The sequence below is a fragment of the Ips typographus genome, linkage group LG6 (assembly GCF_016097725.1).
Source record: "Ips typographus isolate SLU linkage group LG6, UJ_Ityp_2.0, whole genome shotgun sequence".
NCBI lineage: Eukaryota > Metazoa > Arthropoda > Insecta > Coleoptera > Curculionidae > Ips > Ips typographus.
Window position 1 is genome coordinate 841663 of NC_138427.1, and position 18221 is coordinate 859883.

General features: G+C 34.8%; 1 protein-coding gene and 1 long non-coding RNA gene across 3 annotated transcripts in view; one reads left to right on the top strand and one right to left on the bottom strand.

The window, feature by feature from the left end:
* Positions 1 to 2638: 2638 nt before the first annotated feature.
* Positions 2639 to 18070, bottom strand: LOC145730325 (BTB/POZ domain-containing protein 1). 2 transcript variants are annotated; one of them, XM_081981497.1, is made up of 9 exons: positions 17848 to 18068; positions 17511 to 17776; positions 17250 to 17454; positions 10720 to 10918; positions 10434 to 10672; positions 10327 to 10353; positions 3378 to 3572; positions 3051 to 3233; positions 2639 to 2989 (listed from the first exon to the last, which is right to left on the bottom strand). In XM_081981497.1, exons 2-9 carry the CDS (start codon positions 17774 to 17776, stop codon positions 2753 to 2755), a joined length of 1551 nt encoding a protein of 516 aa, XP_081837623.1. In that variant the 5' UTR covers positions 17848 to 18068; the 3' UTR covers positions 2639 to 2752. The 2 variants fall into 2 exon arrangements, with proteins under 2 accessions (XP_081837623.1, XP_081837624.1); XM_081981498.1 differs by lacking the exon at positions 10327 to 10353 and having other exon boundaries at positions 17848 to 18070.
* Positions 11810 to 18221, top strand: part of LOC145730334 (uncharacterized) — a 318043-nt gene continuing 311631 nt past the window's right edge. Inside the window, exon 1 of the long non-coding RNA XR_014178590.1 lies at positions 11810 to 12102. This is a non-coding gene — a long non-coding RNA (uncharacterized LOC145730334). The remainder of the gene's footprint in view (positions 12103 to 18221) is intronic.

Below are 18221 nucleotides of genomic sequence, written 5' to 3' on the forward strand. Positions count from 1 at the left end.
TTCTTCTAGCAATATGCCCAGCTCAGTTCCATTTTAAGGTGGCTATTCTTTCCAATGCGTCAACGACACCGGTCCTTCTCCTTATTTCACTGTTAAGGATCCTATCTCTAAGGTTTATTCCCAGCATTGATATTTCCATAGCACGTTGCGTAACTCTGATTCTGTTTATTGTTTTCTTTGTTAATGTTAGCGTCTCCGCTCCGTAAGTCATAACAGGAAGCACGCATTGGTCAAAAACTCTCCTTTTTAATCATGCCGGTATGTCTGATCTGAATACATCGCCAAGTTTTCCAAAGGCTGCCCATGTTATGCTCACTCTTTACAAATCTCCGCTGTTTGATTGCCCCTGCTCAATCTGATCTCGTGGCCCAAATACTTGTATTTTGTTACTTGTTCAATGTGATGAACTCCAACATGAATGTTGTCGCTTACTACAAGATTTGTCATGAACAGGGTTTTCGATGTATTGATTTTAAGCCCAACCGTTCTCGATGTTCGACGAAGATTTTCAACATTTTCCTGGCTTTATCTACACTATCTGATATTAGGACAATGTCGTCGGCAAAACTTAGGTGATTAAGGTCTTCTCCATTTATATTTACCCCCAGGTTTTGCCAATCTATTTGCTTGCACATATATTCTAATAGAGCCGTAAACAATTTTGGAGTGATAGTGTCACCCTGTCGAACTCCGCGCTGCACCTCAAATCTTCTCGTATCTTCATGAAGTTTAACGCATGCTGTTGCAGTATCGTAGATATTTTTAATGTGGGCGATGTAACGATGGACAATTCTACAGTCAGCAAGCGCTAGCAGCATTTTATGTTGGTCGATGATATCGAATGCCTTTTCGTAGTCTACAAATACAAGAATTAATGGCTTATTGTACCTACTCCACACACTTCGATCAGTGATTTTATGACTTGTAGGTTCATTTGTTCCATATCCGGAGCGAAAACCGGCCTGCTCACGAGGTTGATAGGCGTCCAACTTATTCGTAAGTCGCTTTGTTATGAAAAGTTTATACACGTGAGAGAGCAAGCTAATCGGTCGGTAGTTTCTTAAATTTGCGATGTCACCCTGTTTATGCATTATGGTAATGACGGCATTGTGCCACCGGGAAGGAGTTGAGCCCCTGATCAAGCATGCGTTAAATAGCTTTTGTATGGCATATGTTAGTGCCGTTCCTCCTTCTTTAATGGCCTCAATGACTATGCCGTCATCTCCAGGTGACTTGCCGTTTTTCATATCGGAGAGTGCTGCTGATATTTTCGATTTTTGGTATATGATTTATATCAAGCAGTTTCTCATCTCGCTTGTAAAGTTCTGCATAGAAATCGTCAGCAATTTTTTAAATTTTGTTCTTGTTTGTTCTTATTCTTCCGTTTTGATCACTAAATCTGCAAATATTCTTCCCGGCCAGTCTTTGGCCGCAGTACTTTGAATGTTGTATGTTCTGATATCATTTCTGATGGTCTTTAAGATGTCTTTATTTATTTGTCTCTGCATAGGGGAGTTCTTTTCTTCGCATTTCTCTCCGTACACTTATGAGGTGTTTTGTGGTTTCACTAATTTTTCCTCTTCTGTCTCTTTCCTTATTTTTATACTTCTCTTGATCATTTCGTACGGCGAAAAATTTTACGGCATTCGTAATTAGGTCGCATTCTTGAGAATGCTGGATCGTTCCAATTAATGTTTGCATCGCGGCATTTTTGTAAATATCTAAGTAATGTGGTGCGCGGTATGTTATAACGTGCTGCTGCAGCTTTAGCAGCTAAAACTCCATTTAGTACAGATGCAACTGGAGTTGTTTTCATAACATTCTCATCGGTTAAACCTAAGGACGGTAAACAGTAAAGGATTGCTCGATCGGCCGATTTTGTTTCCCGGCGGCGAATGGATCCTGACGTCACAGTAAAGTCTCGGGCGCACAATACGCTAAATATGATCGACTGCAATCGGTTAACAATCGCGCGATCTCCGACTTGATGGTGACGTAAAAATCGTCACCGGCCCGAGTCGATAAGAGCAACATTGCGCTTATGGGATTAAGCAATCCTTTACGGTTTAAAAAAAGGTCACAATGGCCACCCAAAAGTAAATCCACATAGCAGTGGTCAGTGTGACCCAAATAACCATGGCAACTGTGGACAAATGGCACCCTTACAAAAATATTATTTTTTAAAAGTAATTTGTTAAGTTACGAATTCAAGCTTGCGCCATTTATTAGCATAGTAATACACCAATCATCAATCATTTAGAGAAAAAGCTGGTACAATATGATTTTAAAGTGAAGTAGTACAAAAAGTAAAACTTACCGAAGTTTTACACGTGAGGCTTTATAATCACGAAGCAGCAACTATCTTCTTCAAAGCAAAATTACCAGCTAAACTGAAACCTGAAACATCCTATTGTTCCGTACATAGTAATGTTTCTATATAAGAGAGGGCAGCACAACTAAGCCGTGCGTTCAGTATTTATTTGGAAATGACCACTGTGACCCGCTCTCCCCTACTTCTTTTATGAGACAACCAAAATAAAGTTCATAAGTTTATAGACTTTTATCTCTCATTCAGACGTGGACTGGGATAGAAAACGTCAAAGTGTAAAAAAGTCTTTAGGTCAGTAATTCGATGATGTTTTATGAAACCAACATTCCAGATATATTTAATCAGATAATACAACAACAAAAAATGCAAAAATGTTTTAAATCAATAGTTAATTCTTTCTTAAATAGATTAAAATAAACTTTATTACATTAAACTCGGTCGAAATCTATGATTACCAGGCATACCAGCAATTCCCAAATTTCCGTTTGTATTTTGAGGCGGAAACGCAAAAATAATAGAGCGAATCAGTCCGTCTCTGACCGAATCGTTGCCCTGACCCTGAGAAAATGTAAAAGTGACCCCATAACAAGTCGATTGGTTTGGATAGGTTCCGATGGGGTAACGTCCAATTTTATTCAGTACAACTCCAACTTTGTACATCTGTTAATAATTATTAACCCAATTAAGCTGTTGGATACATCCAGTATGAAATACCACCCACCTTGTTCTTTTGTATGTAAATAGGCCGATTAAACGATATTTCAATCAAAGAATTGTACTGCACCCTACTGGTATAGTGAGTGTATGTGAGACGGCTTCCTTCAGTGTCCAAAAGATGGGCGTAAAGTAGATCCGCATATGTTCTAGAAGCTGGATCGTCATCTGGTGGGATTTGGGTCGGAATCTAAAGCAAATTTCAACTTGTAGTAGTAGTCCATGTTCTCAAAATGGAGGTAAATGAATACAAAAAAGGGGGGTGAAGAACACTTTTCTTCACCAAGCAAATTTGTCAACTTTATAACAAATCCTATATGCTTATAATAGTCACCTGAATTCCATACACGCAAATATTCTTGTCGCACGTGAATGTCAGGGAGCAATCTAGCACGCTCGTGTTCATGCAATCGGTGGTTCGCAGTAAAGTTCTGCTGCAAGTCATTTTCTTTGGTCCTTGATCATAGCTACCCTCTGGCGGTAGTGAGCCAAACCTGGCCATAGATGTCCTTGCCGAATCGCTTTCTCCCTGAAAAATAAAACAGCCATAAAAATATTAGAGAATGATCCGAGTTCCTTAGTCATTCCAACGCAATCACTTCAGTGGCACGATTGAAGTATGTCATTTTATTAGGCATTCAACGCTGTAGCACTATTTGGTTGGAAAAGCCGAGCTTACCTCTTGGGCACTTCGTCCGTAAATTGACTGCCACTATCGTTGTTTAGAGTGATGAAGGTCATACAATTTAGAAGTCAGTTAAAACCTAGTTGACAATTTAAAATTATAATAATAATCAAAAAATTGAAAATGTTAACATATATGAACTTGCTAGTTACAAGTTTATATACGATAAGTACTGTATAGGCGATTAAAAAAAAATAACGCATCAGAACTGCCCTAAATCGCGGCTCACTCTGTACTCAAAGTAAATCTTTTGAGTTTGTTAAACATATTGCAATCACACAAGATAGAAAATTTAGTTAGGGAAATTGGAAGAACGCCACATTGGGGTACCTTGTAGGGCGTTCAATAATAGCATATACAAGGTATTCCAAATGTTCCGGAGCGGTCTACCTTTTTCCACAAGGTGAAAGTTAAATAGAAATTTGAAATATCACGTAGGATTAAAAAATCCATCTCCTCTCCCTTTTTTTTAAATGCAGCGGTAATGATTTTAGTCAATGTTCTCTCAAACTACCTAGACTCAACAGTTAAGGTTTTGCAAAGTTTTATTCAGACCGTTTCGAAAAACTTGAGTTTAAACCTTGAGCAAAGGATAAAGGATTATATTTTTGCGGATTCGGGATGAGACCTGTATACAGTACATAGAAGTAAGATCAACTATTCACACTACAGTACGTAGACGTTAATATAACAAACAGAGGTCTACAAGAGTCACGCACAGCAGTCTTACACAAATATCTTACAGCTTGCTTTTGCAAGATCAGTATACTGAAGTAAAAAGCTGCTTTGAACAATTTTCACAGAAACATCTTCCATATCGTATACAGTGATGACGTGTCTGTCAACGGTTATCAAAATAATAATAATCGAATCGAAAAGATAAAGCTTTCACATTTGCAATATTTGTTTAATTTTTTATGCTTAAATTATTGCGGCAAACTTCATTCTCAGCGCATTAAAGGCATACTTTTTGCGCTTAATACATAAATAACTATTAAAAGATGCTCAAAATGTTCAACTTGCACTTCTTGACAAAAAAATTGTCTGTTAGTAAACTCTTTCCTAACATTATGAAGGGTTGAGAATATACTTCATAAATCAACTGACGCAGTTCAGCTAATGGCCCGCAAACTATCTTAAAAACTACTGATTTTACATGTTCCCCACAGAAAACAAACAAGAGATGTGAGGTTCGGCGAGCTAGAAAGGCCACTCTGTTGGACCTTAACGTCCAATCCACGTTCCACGATACGTTCCCTCTAAGTACCTAATAGCTCACCTTCCGAAACATAGTGTGATGAGGCACCATCTTGAAAGGTTACATCTAAGCAAAACTCATTTCGATTCTGCGTAACAATCTCATTGATTTGGAAAATATGGGGTCTATAATGTGATCACCCAAGATGTCCGCCCAAACATAATTTTTTGGAGAATTTGAGTATGACCCTCACGGAACACTCTCATCACTTATTACAATCACTATTTACAGTTACATTCAGGTAAAAAGTCCTTTTATCATTCCTATCCTATTAATGAATGTCTTCAACAAAAAACATTGGCCGCATTCATAAAAACACATCGATTAGCAATCGCTAGACAATTTTCTTATGAATGCACTGAAATAATCGATTACTGATCGAAAAAGCATTACGTCATTTTGCCCAAAGAATTCAAAATCCGATTGCTAATCAATTTGTTCGTATGAATGTGGCCATTTAGGCCATTCACTGATTAGCGCTTTAATTTCAGTTACTCTCAGTTCAGTCTGATGTCTATATTTTTTACTAGACTCAAAGTAATGCCCAACATTTTACGCTCCATCGCCCTTTGTGTTATCTTAGCCTATCTGCGCTTTTTTATGTTAAAGTTATTGTTTCTAGTCTATACGTGGCAGCAGGCAGTACACAAAAATCGTATACTTTCCTATTCAGGCAAATGGATCTGGAGGAATCAATCACATACTTCAAATGTGGCTCAGGCGGCCGAAAGCGGACCATGTTAAGCTAATTGTTCTTTTTATCTCGGCTGTTTGATTTACTTAAACACCAACGAAGTGTATTAAATAATACGATTGAAAACTTTAAATACCGGACTGCGTTTTCCACAAATACGGGAGCTAACCGATTATCTACAAGCATCTGAAAAAAAAACTAAAACTAAGGGGTGGCCAATCAAACGGCTTTACGGTAAATGTACTCAAAATTATTGGTGACATTTACACATTAAGTCCACATTGACTCACTGTAAATTTCTACGGAAAGCAATCACAAACAAATTTGCTCGTTTTTGTCTATGCATTATGTGGTATGTGGATTGATCCGGTTGGTACGGCATTTTGACCTGTACCAATAGACTATACCATTTCAGCCACTAATTTAATTTTTACATCTTTCCCAATTTTCGGTCCTCTCAACTTATTGCATCTTTCAAGTTCCTGTGCTGCAAAGTTTTGTTAGCAATTTTTGTAGATATTCTTCTACACATTAAACGTTCCGGAAAGCGAATACCAACATGGTAATTTCGATTAGCTTCACCAAATAAGATGACGGGTTTGATTTTATCTTGTAGAAAACGAGCAATATGACAAAAATTAAAAATTCTCCGCTCTCTGCCGATAGCCTTTTCTTTTGGAGAATAAAGATTGTATATATATATATATATATATATATATATATATATATTAAAAATTCAAAACATTTTTTCTCATTTAAAAAATTGTGACACCGAGTAAGAGCTTTTGTGAGGCATCCTGTATAAATAAAAGTTAAGCCTTCAGAGAGATGGAAGAAAGTTTTACAATTTTTGTATTTCACATTTTTTTGTAACCTTAAAAATAAAAAAGTTACGGGGGGGCGACAGACTATACATCCTGACTGTATGATAATGATATTCTATCAACCCATAATGAAGGAACGTTTCTTATTACCCTAACAGCCTGAGGCAAGCCTAGACCGCAATGTGCCCATCATCCTTGGACAATTTCTGGAACAAGCAGTCTCAGGAATTTCGATTTTCAGATAATGAAAGCAAAACACTGCTTTGAATCTCACATTAAAAATTAATTATAGTAGAGGATTTCATTGTGTTTAGCAATACCGCATTTTTTTTATGTCAATGCAACGACTTCTGCCTTTCTGGGGCAACACTCTACCAGAGAGCCATAAATGTACAGGGTGTCTCAGAAACCGTGCATGCTTATAAATGTTGCCAAGAGAAAATGCAAGAAATATTTCTTTCTATTCGCGGGTGAAAAGTATTTATTTTTAATTTGATATTAAACCCCATCAAAGTTGGAGTTTTGCTTGTTCTGTGCATTTAGGAATCGAAACATCAGTCGTAAAACTTGTTACAGTGACGTTAAGACTGGGGTTCTTCGTAAAAAAAAATGTTGTTCCTAACAAAGTGTTTTGTCTACACTTGTCGTGCGTACAAGACTTACTTTGCCTTGCCCGGTGTCCACCACACTCTTGCCTGAAATCCAAACGGTAACGTATGTTTTAAATTTGAGCAAATAATCTCACAAACTGTAAGAGTTAAAAAGAAAATACCAATATTTTTTAACACCCTATATATTGTTAACCATACACCTCGGAAAAAGTTTAAATTGCAACTCACTTGTTTGGAGGTTCTCTACGTGCCCTTGCTCTGTGTCCATAAGACTGTAAATCACTCTCTCTATTTACCGGACGATAAACAACTCCATTCTTATTTAATTAGTTTTGACGTACTTACTGCTTTGTTTCTATACAGGGTATTCCAAATGTCCACTGAAACGGTCTACCTTTTTCCACAAGGCAAAATAATTTTGGCATATTAACAAAGTTAAAAAATATATCTATTGACGGTCGTTTAGAATTTTTAGGACCTCAAGTTTGAAGGTTGACCTTCCTGAGATCAAAACACCTCCTGAGAAATAGAAACTCATAGATAAACTGTAATAGTAGGGTTGCAAATGTTTTTATATACTGGGTAATAAAGTAACTATCGTATTTACTAAACATGTAAATAATCTATTTTCTGTTAGTTCTTAAAACTTATAGTAACTCAATCAAAACAACTTAAATACTATTTACAAATATTCCGGCTTACGAATCAGGAAGAGAGAAAAACAAACGTGTTCCACGTTATTGGTGAAGTTAATGACGGGATAGTTATTTCTGAGTGCAAATCGGGGAAAACTAGCAATACTTCTAGAAAAAAAGAGGTAAAACTATTATATTAATTAGTTAAGTAATGGGTAAGGAAGATATGTTCCGAGAACTCAACGATATCGTACAAGTAGTTATGTCGGTTTTAAAGCAAATTATTTGCTGCAGGTGGCGACCTCTACGCGCTGGCTTAAAACTGAGTTGAAAATAAAATTTGTTATCCTCAAAACACAAAGGCGAATGGAGAGATCGATGCTTTTGGCTTGACACTCAGGGAGAAATAAAGCCGAGGTACTGGAGTAGGTATTATACAGCAAATCACTACACAGAAATGGGAATGAGCTGGGCAGATTGCTAGAATGGAGGACGGACGTTGGACTAAAAAACTATTGGAATGGAGACCAAGGGCTGACAAGTGCAGCCGAGGCACACCTCCCATTCGAAGGACCTGAAAAGGATAGCGACAAATTGGATTACAACAGCCGGTGAAGGAATGCACACATTGACGCGAATTGATTCGCCGCGATAACGAAGCGGATATTTGGCGACACAGGCGGTAGAGAAATTCGTCTCTCCTATCACATTTGCGCGAATATTTTGCGACACGTAGGAAGTCAAAATTTGTGGGTACACTTGCGCAAAAATTTTATAAGACATATTTTTTTATTGATTATATAGAAAGATGGATTCTTCAAGCTCTGAAGAAGAAGCTATAGTATTATTGGCTGCTTTAGAAGATGAGGAAGGTGAAAAGTAAGGCATTCTAACAATTTTTTATTAAATATAATTATGTGGGAACTTTAAATTCAGTAGCGCCTTAACATTTACAGGACAGGAAAATGTTTAACGTCAATTAAGTAATAGAAAGTAACATTTTGTGCTAAAGTTGGTGTTTTTTTTTTTAGAAAAAAGCTCTGGACACATGATATAAATTTGGAAAAAAAAGAAAAAGGCGAATTTCATACTCATGCCACAACTGCGACTAGATAAAAAGCGTTTTTATAAATATTTCAGAATGGACATTGCTTGTTTTGATGAAATATTAAATCTAATTAAAGATGACATCGAAAAACGATATACCAATTTACGAGAACACTACCAATTTACGAGAAGACTTAAATCGTATAAAATCGGATATTTCTTCACAAACTCTATTATCATTTCAGTTGAAGCCATCTTTGATTCGCAACGAAAACGACAGAAAACGCGGCTTGTCGCGAAAGAAATAAAATTCGCTGGAGTTTCGTTGTCGCCAGGCGAAATTTTCGCGCCAGTTTGTTGCTCCTCGTTATACGCCAAAGACTTTGATTCGACGAATATTTCGCGAGGCGAAAATTTCGCCGTCGCACCGAATTATTCGCGCCAGTGTGTGCATCCCTTGACAGAGAAAACTGGAGACGTTTGGAGGAGACACATGTCCAACAATTGATGTAAGAGGGGCTGAATGATATTGGAGCTTGGGTAATTAGGAAATTACACTGTGCACCAACAACTAAAAGATTGCTATTGCCTCACTGCCCGCTGCCTGTTGTAACTAGGTGGGGTCAGCCGCGTGATTTTCGGTTTTTCTACTGCGCGTAAATGTATTTTTGGCCTTTGCCTTTTGTTTTGTTTGACGATAAGCTGCGGTGTTTTTTGTTTTTTTGCAAAACAAGGTTTTCGGACCAAAGACATCCACCAGCTTTTTTTTAATGCATCGGTAACAATTTTTATCAATTTTTATGTTCTTAAAACATTCCTATAACCAACAGTTAGTCGAATGCTGCTACCAAACAAATTGGTTCTTATATTTGAGACTGCATCACAATCACAAAGCAGGTGTTCAGGAGTCTCTTCCTCATCCCCACAGAATCTGCAATCTCCTTGTTTTCCTAGGCCTATCTGCTTCAGGTGGCCTGTCAAGCGACAGTGTCCTGAGAGGAATCCTGTGAGTGAGCGTAAGCTTCTTTTGCTCATTTTAAACAAAGTTATTACTCCTTTCCCGTTCCCGGTTGTAACCTCCAAGAAGTTTCTTAGAGTGCGCCAACTCAGTGAGTGGCTCTTTCGTGTTCCTCCTTCTTTTGATCTCTCAATAGATATTTAACCTTATGTGATATACCAAAATTATTTAAAATTATTTGTAGCTTTCATCTTGTGAAAAAAAGTAGACCGCCCCGGAACATTTGGAATATCCTGTATTTTCGTAATCCTATCCTATTTTAATTTATTTTTGTTTCTTTGAAAATGGATTTTTTCCGATGTTTAGTGAACGGTTTTTTGGAACTATCAACTACTACAAACTCGGTTAAAACAAAACCCTCAACCCCCAACACAAATTACTATCTATTAACAAAACATAAACTATATTCAGTAATATACATTTATAACACCTACAACAAAATGACTAGACAACAAAGAGGTAACTTCTTTTTACACAAAATTATGTAGTATATAAAATGTCAAGTACTCACCACTATACAGCTGGAGGAGTGTTGTAGCTGCAAATTATTTAAAAATCATCAACCATTTAGTGGTATGACTCGAAAAAAAAAACATTAATTTTTGGGCGAAAACTTACAGTATTTGCCCGCCGTCGCCGTTCTTTATTACTGGAAAATCCATTAGGCATTGCGGTGTTCGAACTGGGCGAACAAATATTCATCAAAATCGAGAACTTTTCAGATTCGCTAAGCAACGTCGACTTGCCAGGACCTTCCGCAAATTCCTGAGGAGACAACGTCAAAAATCGAATATTTTTTATTGCGTCCCTAATTGTGGGTTGTCCGGGATTAGGATTGACATCACCTGCAAAGCCCACTAAACCAAAAATAGGAAGTCCTTGCAATTAGAATAAAGCAGTTTACCTAAATTATCATCGATTCTAGGTACCCTAGGGCTGGAAACTTGATTATATCGAGTTGCATATCGAGAAATTGCCGCAAATAAATCTATCTCTGACTGAATGTTTAGTTCTTCTTGTTCAAACAAAGTTATTACTGTGCTGAGTTCAACATCTTCAAAACTGGGTTCGTTAAGTACTTGCTGGGTTTGTTCGCACATGATCTACATCAAAACAATATAATTAGTTTTTTCCCAAATTTGGGTTTCGCATCTCAAAAAACCTCTGGCTACCAGATTTGAAAGTAATATGCTACAAAATGTACAATGAATTTTTAAAAACAATTTTTATTTTTATTTTTTAACTTTACCACCCTGTATTTCGAAAACGAAGGAATTTCGGAAGAAGAATCTCTAAATTAATGTGTTCTTATTTTTATACACTGGCAATATAACTTTATTTATCTAACCTAAATATTAATAAAGCCAATGTCACTCAAACCCCTAAATAAAATCTGGGGACTTTTTTTGGTAACTTTTGCTTATGAATGTCAGGCTTCTTCATTCGCTCCTCCTAGTTTTTAAATAGAGTATAAAAACAAAAATTTAGCAATGAATAATTGTTACACATTAATTAAATCAACACAAAAAAAAGCGTTGACAAAGTGTCAATTACTTAATTTTCGCATTCTCAATAAAAACAGAATTTTTGTTATTTTCGCAAAATTGCAAAAATTAAAATAGATGATCGTAATCAAAAACCGATACGTCGGATCTCAAATATGATATTGCCACATTTGCCACGTTGTAGAGGAGAAAAAGAGGTAATGGTTAAGTTCATTTATTTTCGGTTACCTCATCAGACAAATAAGCGAACAAATAAAAACTAATTTCGAAAATTTCGATTTTATTCGGATCGGTTGATTTCGGATCTCCGGAAGTAACCGGAATTTTTGAAATACTGAAGCGATATATTATTAAACTCTAAATTGCGCAATTTTGCCATAGTTTATTCCACTTTGTATCTCTTACCGTTTTTGAAATCCCTCTAATTAAACATTTTTTTGGGGCACCCTGTATAGCAAACTAGAGTTATTTTTTATGTTTAATCAAACCTTAAAATATAACGCAATTATCGTGAAACATCCTATATATTACAAAATTCCATATGGGAATTTTTATACAGTGCTTTTTTTTTATCGCGCAACATAGGATTTTACGTGCGAATTTTTTAAGCCCATGTTAGACCAGGTTGTTTTGGAACTACAAGTGTAAAACTTGACGGGTTTGTGTTCAGTACCCTGAAGCTTAAGTAAGTTTACCAATTCGGTCTAAAAAGTGTTTACAAACTAACGAAAAATCATCTTTTTTCGAAAAGATTTTATCTTTCCATGCTCCCTGTATGCATGGTAGGTGCTTGTTGTTTTTGATACTGGCAGGGCAGGTAGCAGGTAGAGTGACATATTTATTTATAACGTCAAAAGGACATTTAACGATCGTTTGGGATACTGTTTGGTTTCAAACGGAGGTCACTTTGAACAATTTATTTTAAAAAATACTTCTTCTGTACTTAATTCTTGATATAAAGTTAATATTCGCATTTTGACCACCCTGTTTTACTTTCTACACCAAATTTTAACTGCTACCTGCCCTGCCAGTATCAAAAACAACAAGCACCTACCATGCATACAGACCCGAAGAATTTTTAGTTCAATAATGAAGGGATGTGTAGCGAATAAATTTAATTCGACTGACCGAAACCAGAAACATAAATTTTCCGAAAAATTGAACATTCTAAAATGAATACTTGGTAAGTATAGAATATGGGGAATCGCATTAATGCCTCCGTTTTTAACTTTTTTGTTTTTGATTTTTTACCAAAACTTTTTTACTAAAGATGTAGCATTTATTGCAAAGATTTGAACAAACCTTATTTGTAATATTTTCAGTTAAATTTTTATGGATTTTTAAAATTCATAAAATGTTATTTTTAATAGGCATATTCTCGAAAAGGGCGCATAATAAATATGTTAATTAAATGTATCTCCTGTAAAATTTTGATTCAAATTTTATTTTATGAAATAACTAAGTTATTACGTTTTAAAACCCAAAAAACGCGAGATATGAGGGCAGCCAAAAATTGTAAAATTTTATTTTATAAAAATTAATCTGCATGAAGTAGTTTCTCCTTCAAAAAATTGACATGTATGTTGTCATTTTTTAAAAGACCTCATCCTAAGAGAAATACAACCCTTTAAAGATCAGAAAAATCGTTGTTTTTTTTTGTCATAATCTCAGACCGTTGAAAGTGAAAACGCTTCAAATTTGGTATAAGGACTTGAAACTGATGCTCATTACTGGGTCTTAAAGCCACTTACAAAAAACCCTTCAATGTAATCAATTACCATCCTTTTGAGCGAAGTCCCGAAATATAAAAATTAATGTAGCTCAAAATAAATGAACCAATTCTCTTGCATTGACAGCTTAGATCAAAAAAAAGTTACTCTCGTCAAGTAATGCGTAACAATTTTATAAGTACTTCTACCAAAGTTGATCTAAATTGCTTCAACCATCTCAGAATTATGACAAAAAATACGATTTTTAAAGCTGAACTTTGACGGGCTGTATCTTCCTGGGAAAGAGTTCTTTCGAAAAATGACAACAGTCTACTTATTTTTTTAAGGACGAACCACTTGTCCCCCCCACAAATATCAGTTTTTTTTGGGTTTTAAAACGTAATAACTCAATTATCTCATAGACAAAGTTTCAAATCAGAATTTTACAATAAATGTTTTCTTTTCCAAATTAAACAAAAAATTTTAAAAAAGTAATTTTTGAAAAATATTTAGTGACGTAGAAAATAAGGCGGGACAATAAAAACCATCCCTCTGTGTCTACGTAACTAGACAATTTTGACAAACATCATTAACATCACATAATCAGTATTAATTTCATAAGTGCTTGTTACAAATTTTATCAAAATTGCTTCAAACGGTCTGACAGTTATGACAAAAAAAAACATTTTTAAAACTGAAATTTGGGGACTGTATCTTTCTTAGGAAGCATTTTTTACAAAAATGACATAATGCATGTCAACTTATTATATTATTATAAGGAACTATTCTCAAACAAGATATTAATATTGCACTAATAAATGAAGAGACATTGGAAGGACTTGTTTCACCCAACTAAAAGAGAACAAAAGAGTTAAAAATGGGGGTAGTTTACAAAATATTATTTCTGGCTACAAGGGCGTATATCATTGGACTCATTGGGTAGATTTGCACATAAGAGGCTTCAAAACATCAATTTGGGAAAAAAATCTCAGGCAGCTCTGATCATTGTAAACAATCTCGCCACTTTGTTGATTTTAATAAATCTACCAGGGTAAGTCTTCAATGAAATTATAAAAAAAACATCTATGAGATAATAATGATGAATTTAAAAACACAAAAAATGAATCAATGAAATAACTGATAGCATATACTAAAAAAAGGTTAAAAAAAACTTTCTTATCCAGTGATACGGCATGAATGCAAACCCAGCCATTTTGAGAGGTGCGTCGCAGTTTATCTCTAATACTAATACTGGAAACTTTTTAATTAATTTTAAAATTAAATGTTCAATGCCTTATACATGGGTAAATTCTGTGTCCGTAACGAATTAAACTACACATTAAGGTAAGTTTTAATTCTAAGTACTCCATTCCAGCCGAAGTGGCAGTGACGCAATAAATGGTGACGTTCGATTGAAATTCACTGTAAATTAGTTCTCAAGCTTTTCTTTGATATTTTGTGGTTGTCGGCTTCTAAAACGGATCTTAAGGGTAAAACTGAAATTTATTCACTTCGTTTTCCACCGACTTAAAAAAACGAGCTGCTGTTCGCACTTACTCTAATACTTGGGCATTTTCGGTTACCGAAAATATAAAAATTACAAATACAACTAAACAAAATAAAAACTAAATCAATAAACTTAAAAATAATGACTAAATAAAAGGCTGTTTTGATTTGTTATTTATAGTTTTTGGTATAACTATAACAAAATAAATGAAGTAAAACTTTTCTGGCAAAGTGATTCTTGTACCAAATGAGTTCCAATCTTATAACTTTTTGATAAACAGTGTAGCTTTTTCTAAAAAAAATAAATTTTCAGCTTTTTGTCACTTTTCTTTATTATCTCGTTTAAGTTATGACAAATAATATGTTTTGAGATGAGTAAAATGCAAATCTGAAATTATTATTCAAACAATTTGACATATTCCAGTAATTTACTGACAATTATTAGAATAACTATCAAAAATACGTCTTGTTTCAAAAAAATGTCAGTTTGAGGTGTGACAGTCAGGGACAAAATCGCCTGTAAAACCTACTTGGGCTGAGAAAAAGACTGTTTTAAGCACAATTTTGGAATCCTCATTAATTTTCCTATCCAAGAAAAACACTACAAAATTTGGTACAATCAAAGAGAAAGAGGTGTCAAAGTTTGAACTTCCAGAAACACAGTTTGAAAGAACAGTCAGAGATAAAATTGCCTATAAAATCCACTTATGAGTGAGAAAATGACTGTTTTGAGCACAGTTTTAGAATTCTTATTAAATTTCCCATCTAATAACCTGAAAAACACTACAAAATTTGGTACAGTCAGGGAAAAAAGTGGTGTCAAAAATTGAACTGACAGAATCACAGTTTGAAAGAACAGTCAGGGACAAAATTGCCTATAAAATCCACTTGGAGTGAGAAACTGACAGTTTTAAGAACATTTATGGAATCCTTATTTAATTTCCTATCCAATAACCTGAAAAATACTTTAAAATTTGGTACAGTCAGGGAGAAAAGCGGTGTCAACATTTGAACTGACAGAAACACAGTTTAAAAGTCAGTCAGCGACAAAATTGCCTGTCAATCCCACTTGGAGTGAGAAAATGACAGTTTTAAGCACATTTTTGGAATCCTTATTATATTTCCCATCCAACAACCTGAAAATCACTCAAAAATTTAGTACCATCAGAGAGAAATGAGGTGTCAAAATTTGAACTGAAAGAAACACAGTTTAAAGGTCAGTTAGAGACCAAATTGCCTGTCAATCCCACTTGGAGTGAGAAATTGACAGTTTTAAGCACATTTTTGGAATTCTTATTAAATTTCCCATCGAATAACCTGAAAAACATTACAAAATTTGGTACCATCAGGGAAAAATGTGGTGTCAAAGTTTGAACTACCAGAAACACAGTTTGAAAGAACAGTCAGGGACAAAATTGCCTATAAAATTCACTTGGAGTGAGAAACTGACAGTTTTAAGAACATTTTTGGAATCCTTATTTAATTTCCTATCCAATAACCTGAAAAACATTACAAAATTTGGTACCATCAGGGAGAAATGAGGTGTCAAAATTTTAACTGACAGAAACACAGTTTAAAGGTCAGTTAGAGACAAAATTGCCTGTCAATCCCACTTGGAGTGAGAAATTGACAGTTTTAAGCACATTTTTGGAATTCTTATTAAATTTCCCATTCAATAACCTGAAAAAACACTACCAAATTTGGCACCATCAGGGAGAAATGTGGTGTCAAAGTTTGAACTACCAGAAACACAATTTGAAAGAAGTCTTTGGCAAAATTGCCTATAAAATCCACTTGGAGTGAGAAACTGACAGTTTTAAGAACATTTTTGGAATCCTTATTTGATTTACTATCCAATAACCTGAAAAATACTTCAAAATTTGGTACAGTCAGGGAGAAAACCGGTGTCAACATTTGAACTGACAGAAACACAGTTTAAAAGTCAGTCAGTGACAAAATTGCCTGTCAATCCCACTAGGAGTGAGAAAATTACAGTTTCAAGCACATTTTTGGAATTCTTATTAAATTTCCCATCCAATAACCTGAAAAACACTACAAAATTTGGTACCATCAGAGGGGGAAATGTGGTGTCAAAGTTTGAACTACCAGAAACACAATTTGAAAGAACAGTCAGGGACAAAATTTACTATAAATTCCACATGGAGTCAGAAAATGACAGTTTTAAGAACATCTTTGGAATCCTTATTTAATTTACTATCCAATAACCTGAAAAATACCACAAAATTTGGTACAGTCAGTGAGAAAAGCAGTGTCAACATTTGAACTGACGGAAACACAGTTTAACAGTCAGTTAGTGACAAAATTGTCTATAAAACCCACTTTTAAAAATAAAATACAAGATAAAATATTTACTTTAGTGGTATTTACCCATCACTAAAAATAAGCAAGTTGCAGGAAAAACCAGAAGTCCTTTTTAAAAATCTTTTAAATGAACTGCCCCCATCAAATTTTCAAAATTATGGTTATTACCCTGTAATGGTGTCTTCCTAAAATTTAGTTTTATTATTTTCCTAAAAATATAGTTTTATTATCATTTGAGGCCCTAATAATTCCCAAAAACAAGCACCCTATTAAAGAAAGTTTTATCAAAATAGGATTCAGAATACAAGAGGTTTAAAAAAATGACCCAAAAAATTTACTGGTTCTAGTTGAGGTAGCATCAATTGCAGTCATGCAGTTTATTTTGTACATACCTTAATGCATCTGGCCATTAACTGGGGTTCCTCAAACAACTTAGCAAATTCATAAGCCCTGCAGGCATTATTGGGTTGCAAATCTGACCACAAATAAGTCATACACTTAGTTAACAAATGAGGCAACATGTACTTTTTTGCTCCATAACACAATTCACAAGCTTGATCAAAGGAGGTCAAATTAATTTTGTCAGTGTAAATGTACCTTAAATACAAAATAAATGTAATAAAAGTACCTTGTTTGGTTAAATCAAATCCCACTCTAATAAAGCTTTAAAGGCATCAGGTTGAACATCCAAAATTGCTATAGGATTGTTTTCAGGAATGCCACCAAAAAACATGGCTTCAAATACTGGACTGGACATTGCCAAAAACAGTTTATGGGCTTCAAAGACTTGTTGATTAGGCTCGGAACCCACAATAAACCTGCAATCACTCCATATACCACTTTCTAGTAGGTATTGGCCTCGCTCTTTGACATAATTTTTACTGGACTGCCAATCACATAGGACTGGGGCTAGATTCATCTAGAAAAAAGTCAACTTTGTAAAATATTGCCAGAATATTGCAAATTATTGGTGTTTTAAAATAGTTTTACCTTGGGAACTGTCCAATTGCACTTTAAATACCTAAGAAATGTTAACACCACCAATTTTAAATTCACTAGTGCCCTGATAAATATGTAATTATAAGCGTTTAAAATTGTTTAACTGCTTAATTAATTGAAACTGAAACATTATTTACATATTATTTGTTTATGTTGTTTATAGAGTAAATTATTAATTAAAAAACCAAATAAAAAACAAATCTTAGGTAATTGTCAATGTCAATATTGTCATTTGTCATCTGTCGAGTGGTTAGGTTAAGACTAGAGCTGGGTCGAAAGTGCATAAAACCAGTATATCTCCCCAAACTAGTGGGCAAAGCGGGCAAAGTAATGATACGGGTCCACTTGATACTTTTGATTATTGC

Coding starts and splice junctions, on each gene's coding strand:
- LOC145730325 (XM_081981497.1), bottom strand. CDS start 17,776: ATGAATCTAGCCCCAGTCCTATGTGATTGGCAGTCCAGTAAAAATTAT. Junction 10,673..10,719: donor TAGAATCGATGATAATTTAG/GTAAACTGCTTT, acceptor TTTTTGGTTTAG/TGGGCTTTGCAGGTGATGTC. Junction 10,354..10,433: donor GGCGACGGCGGGCAAATACT/GTAAGTTTTCGC, acceptor AATAATTTGCAG/CTACAACACTCCTCCAGCTG.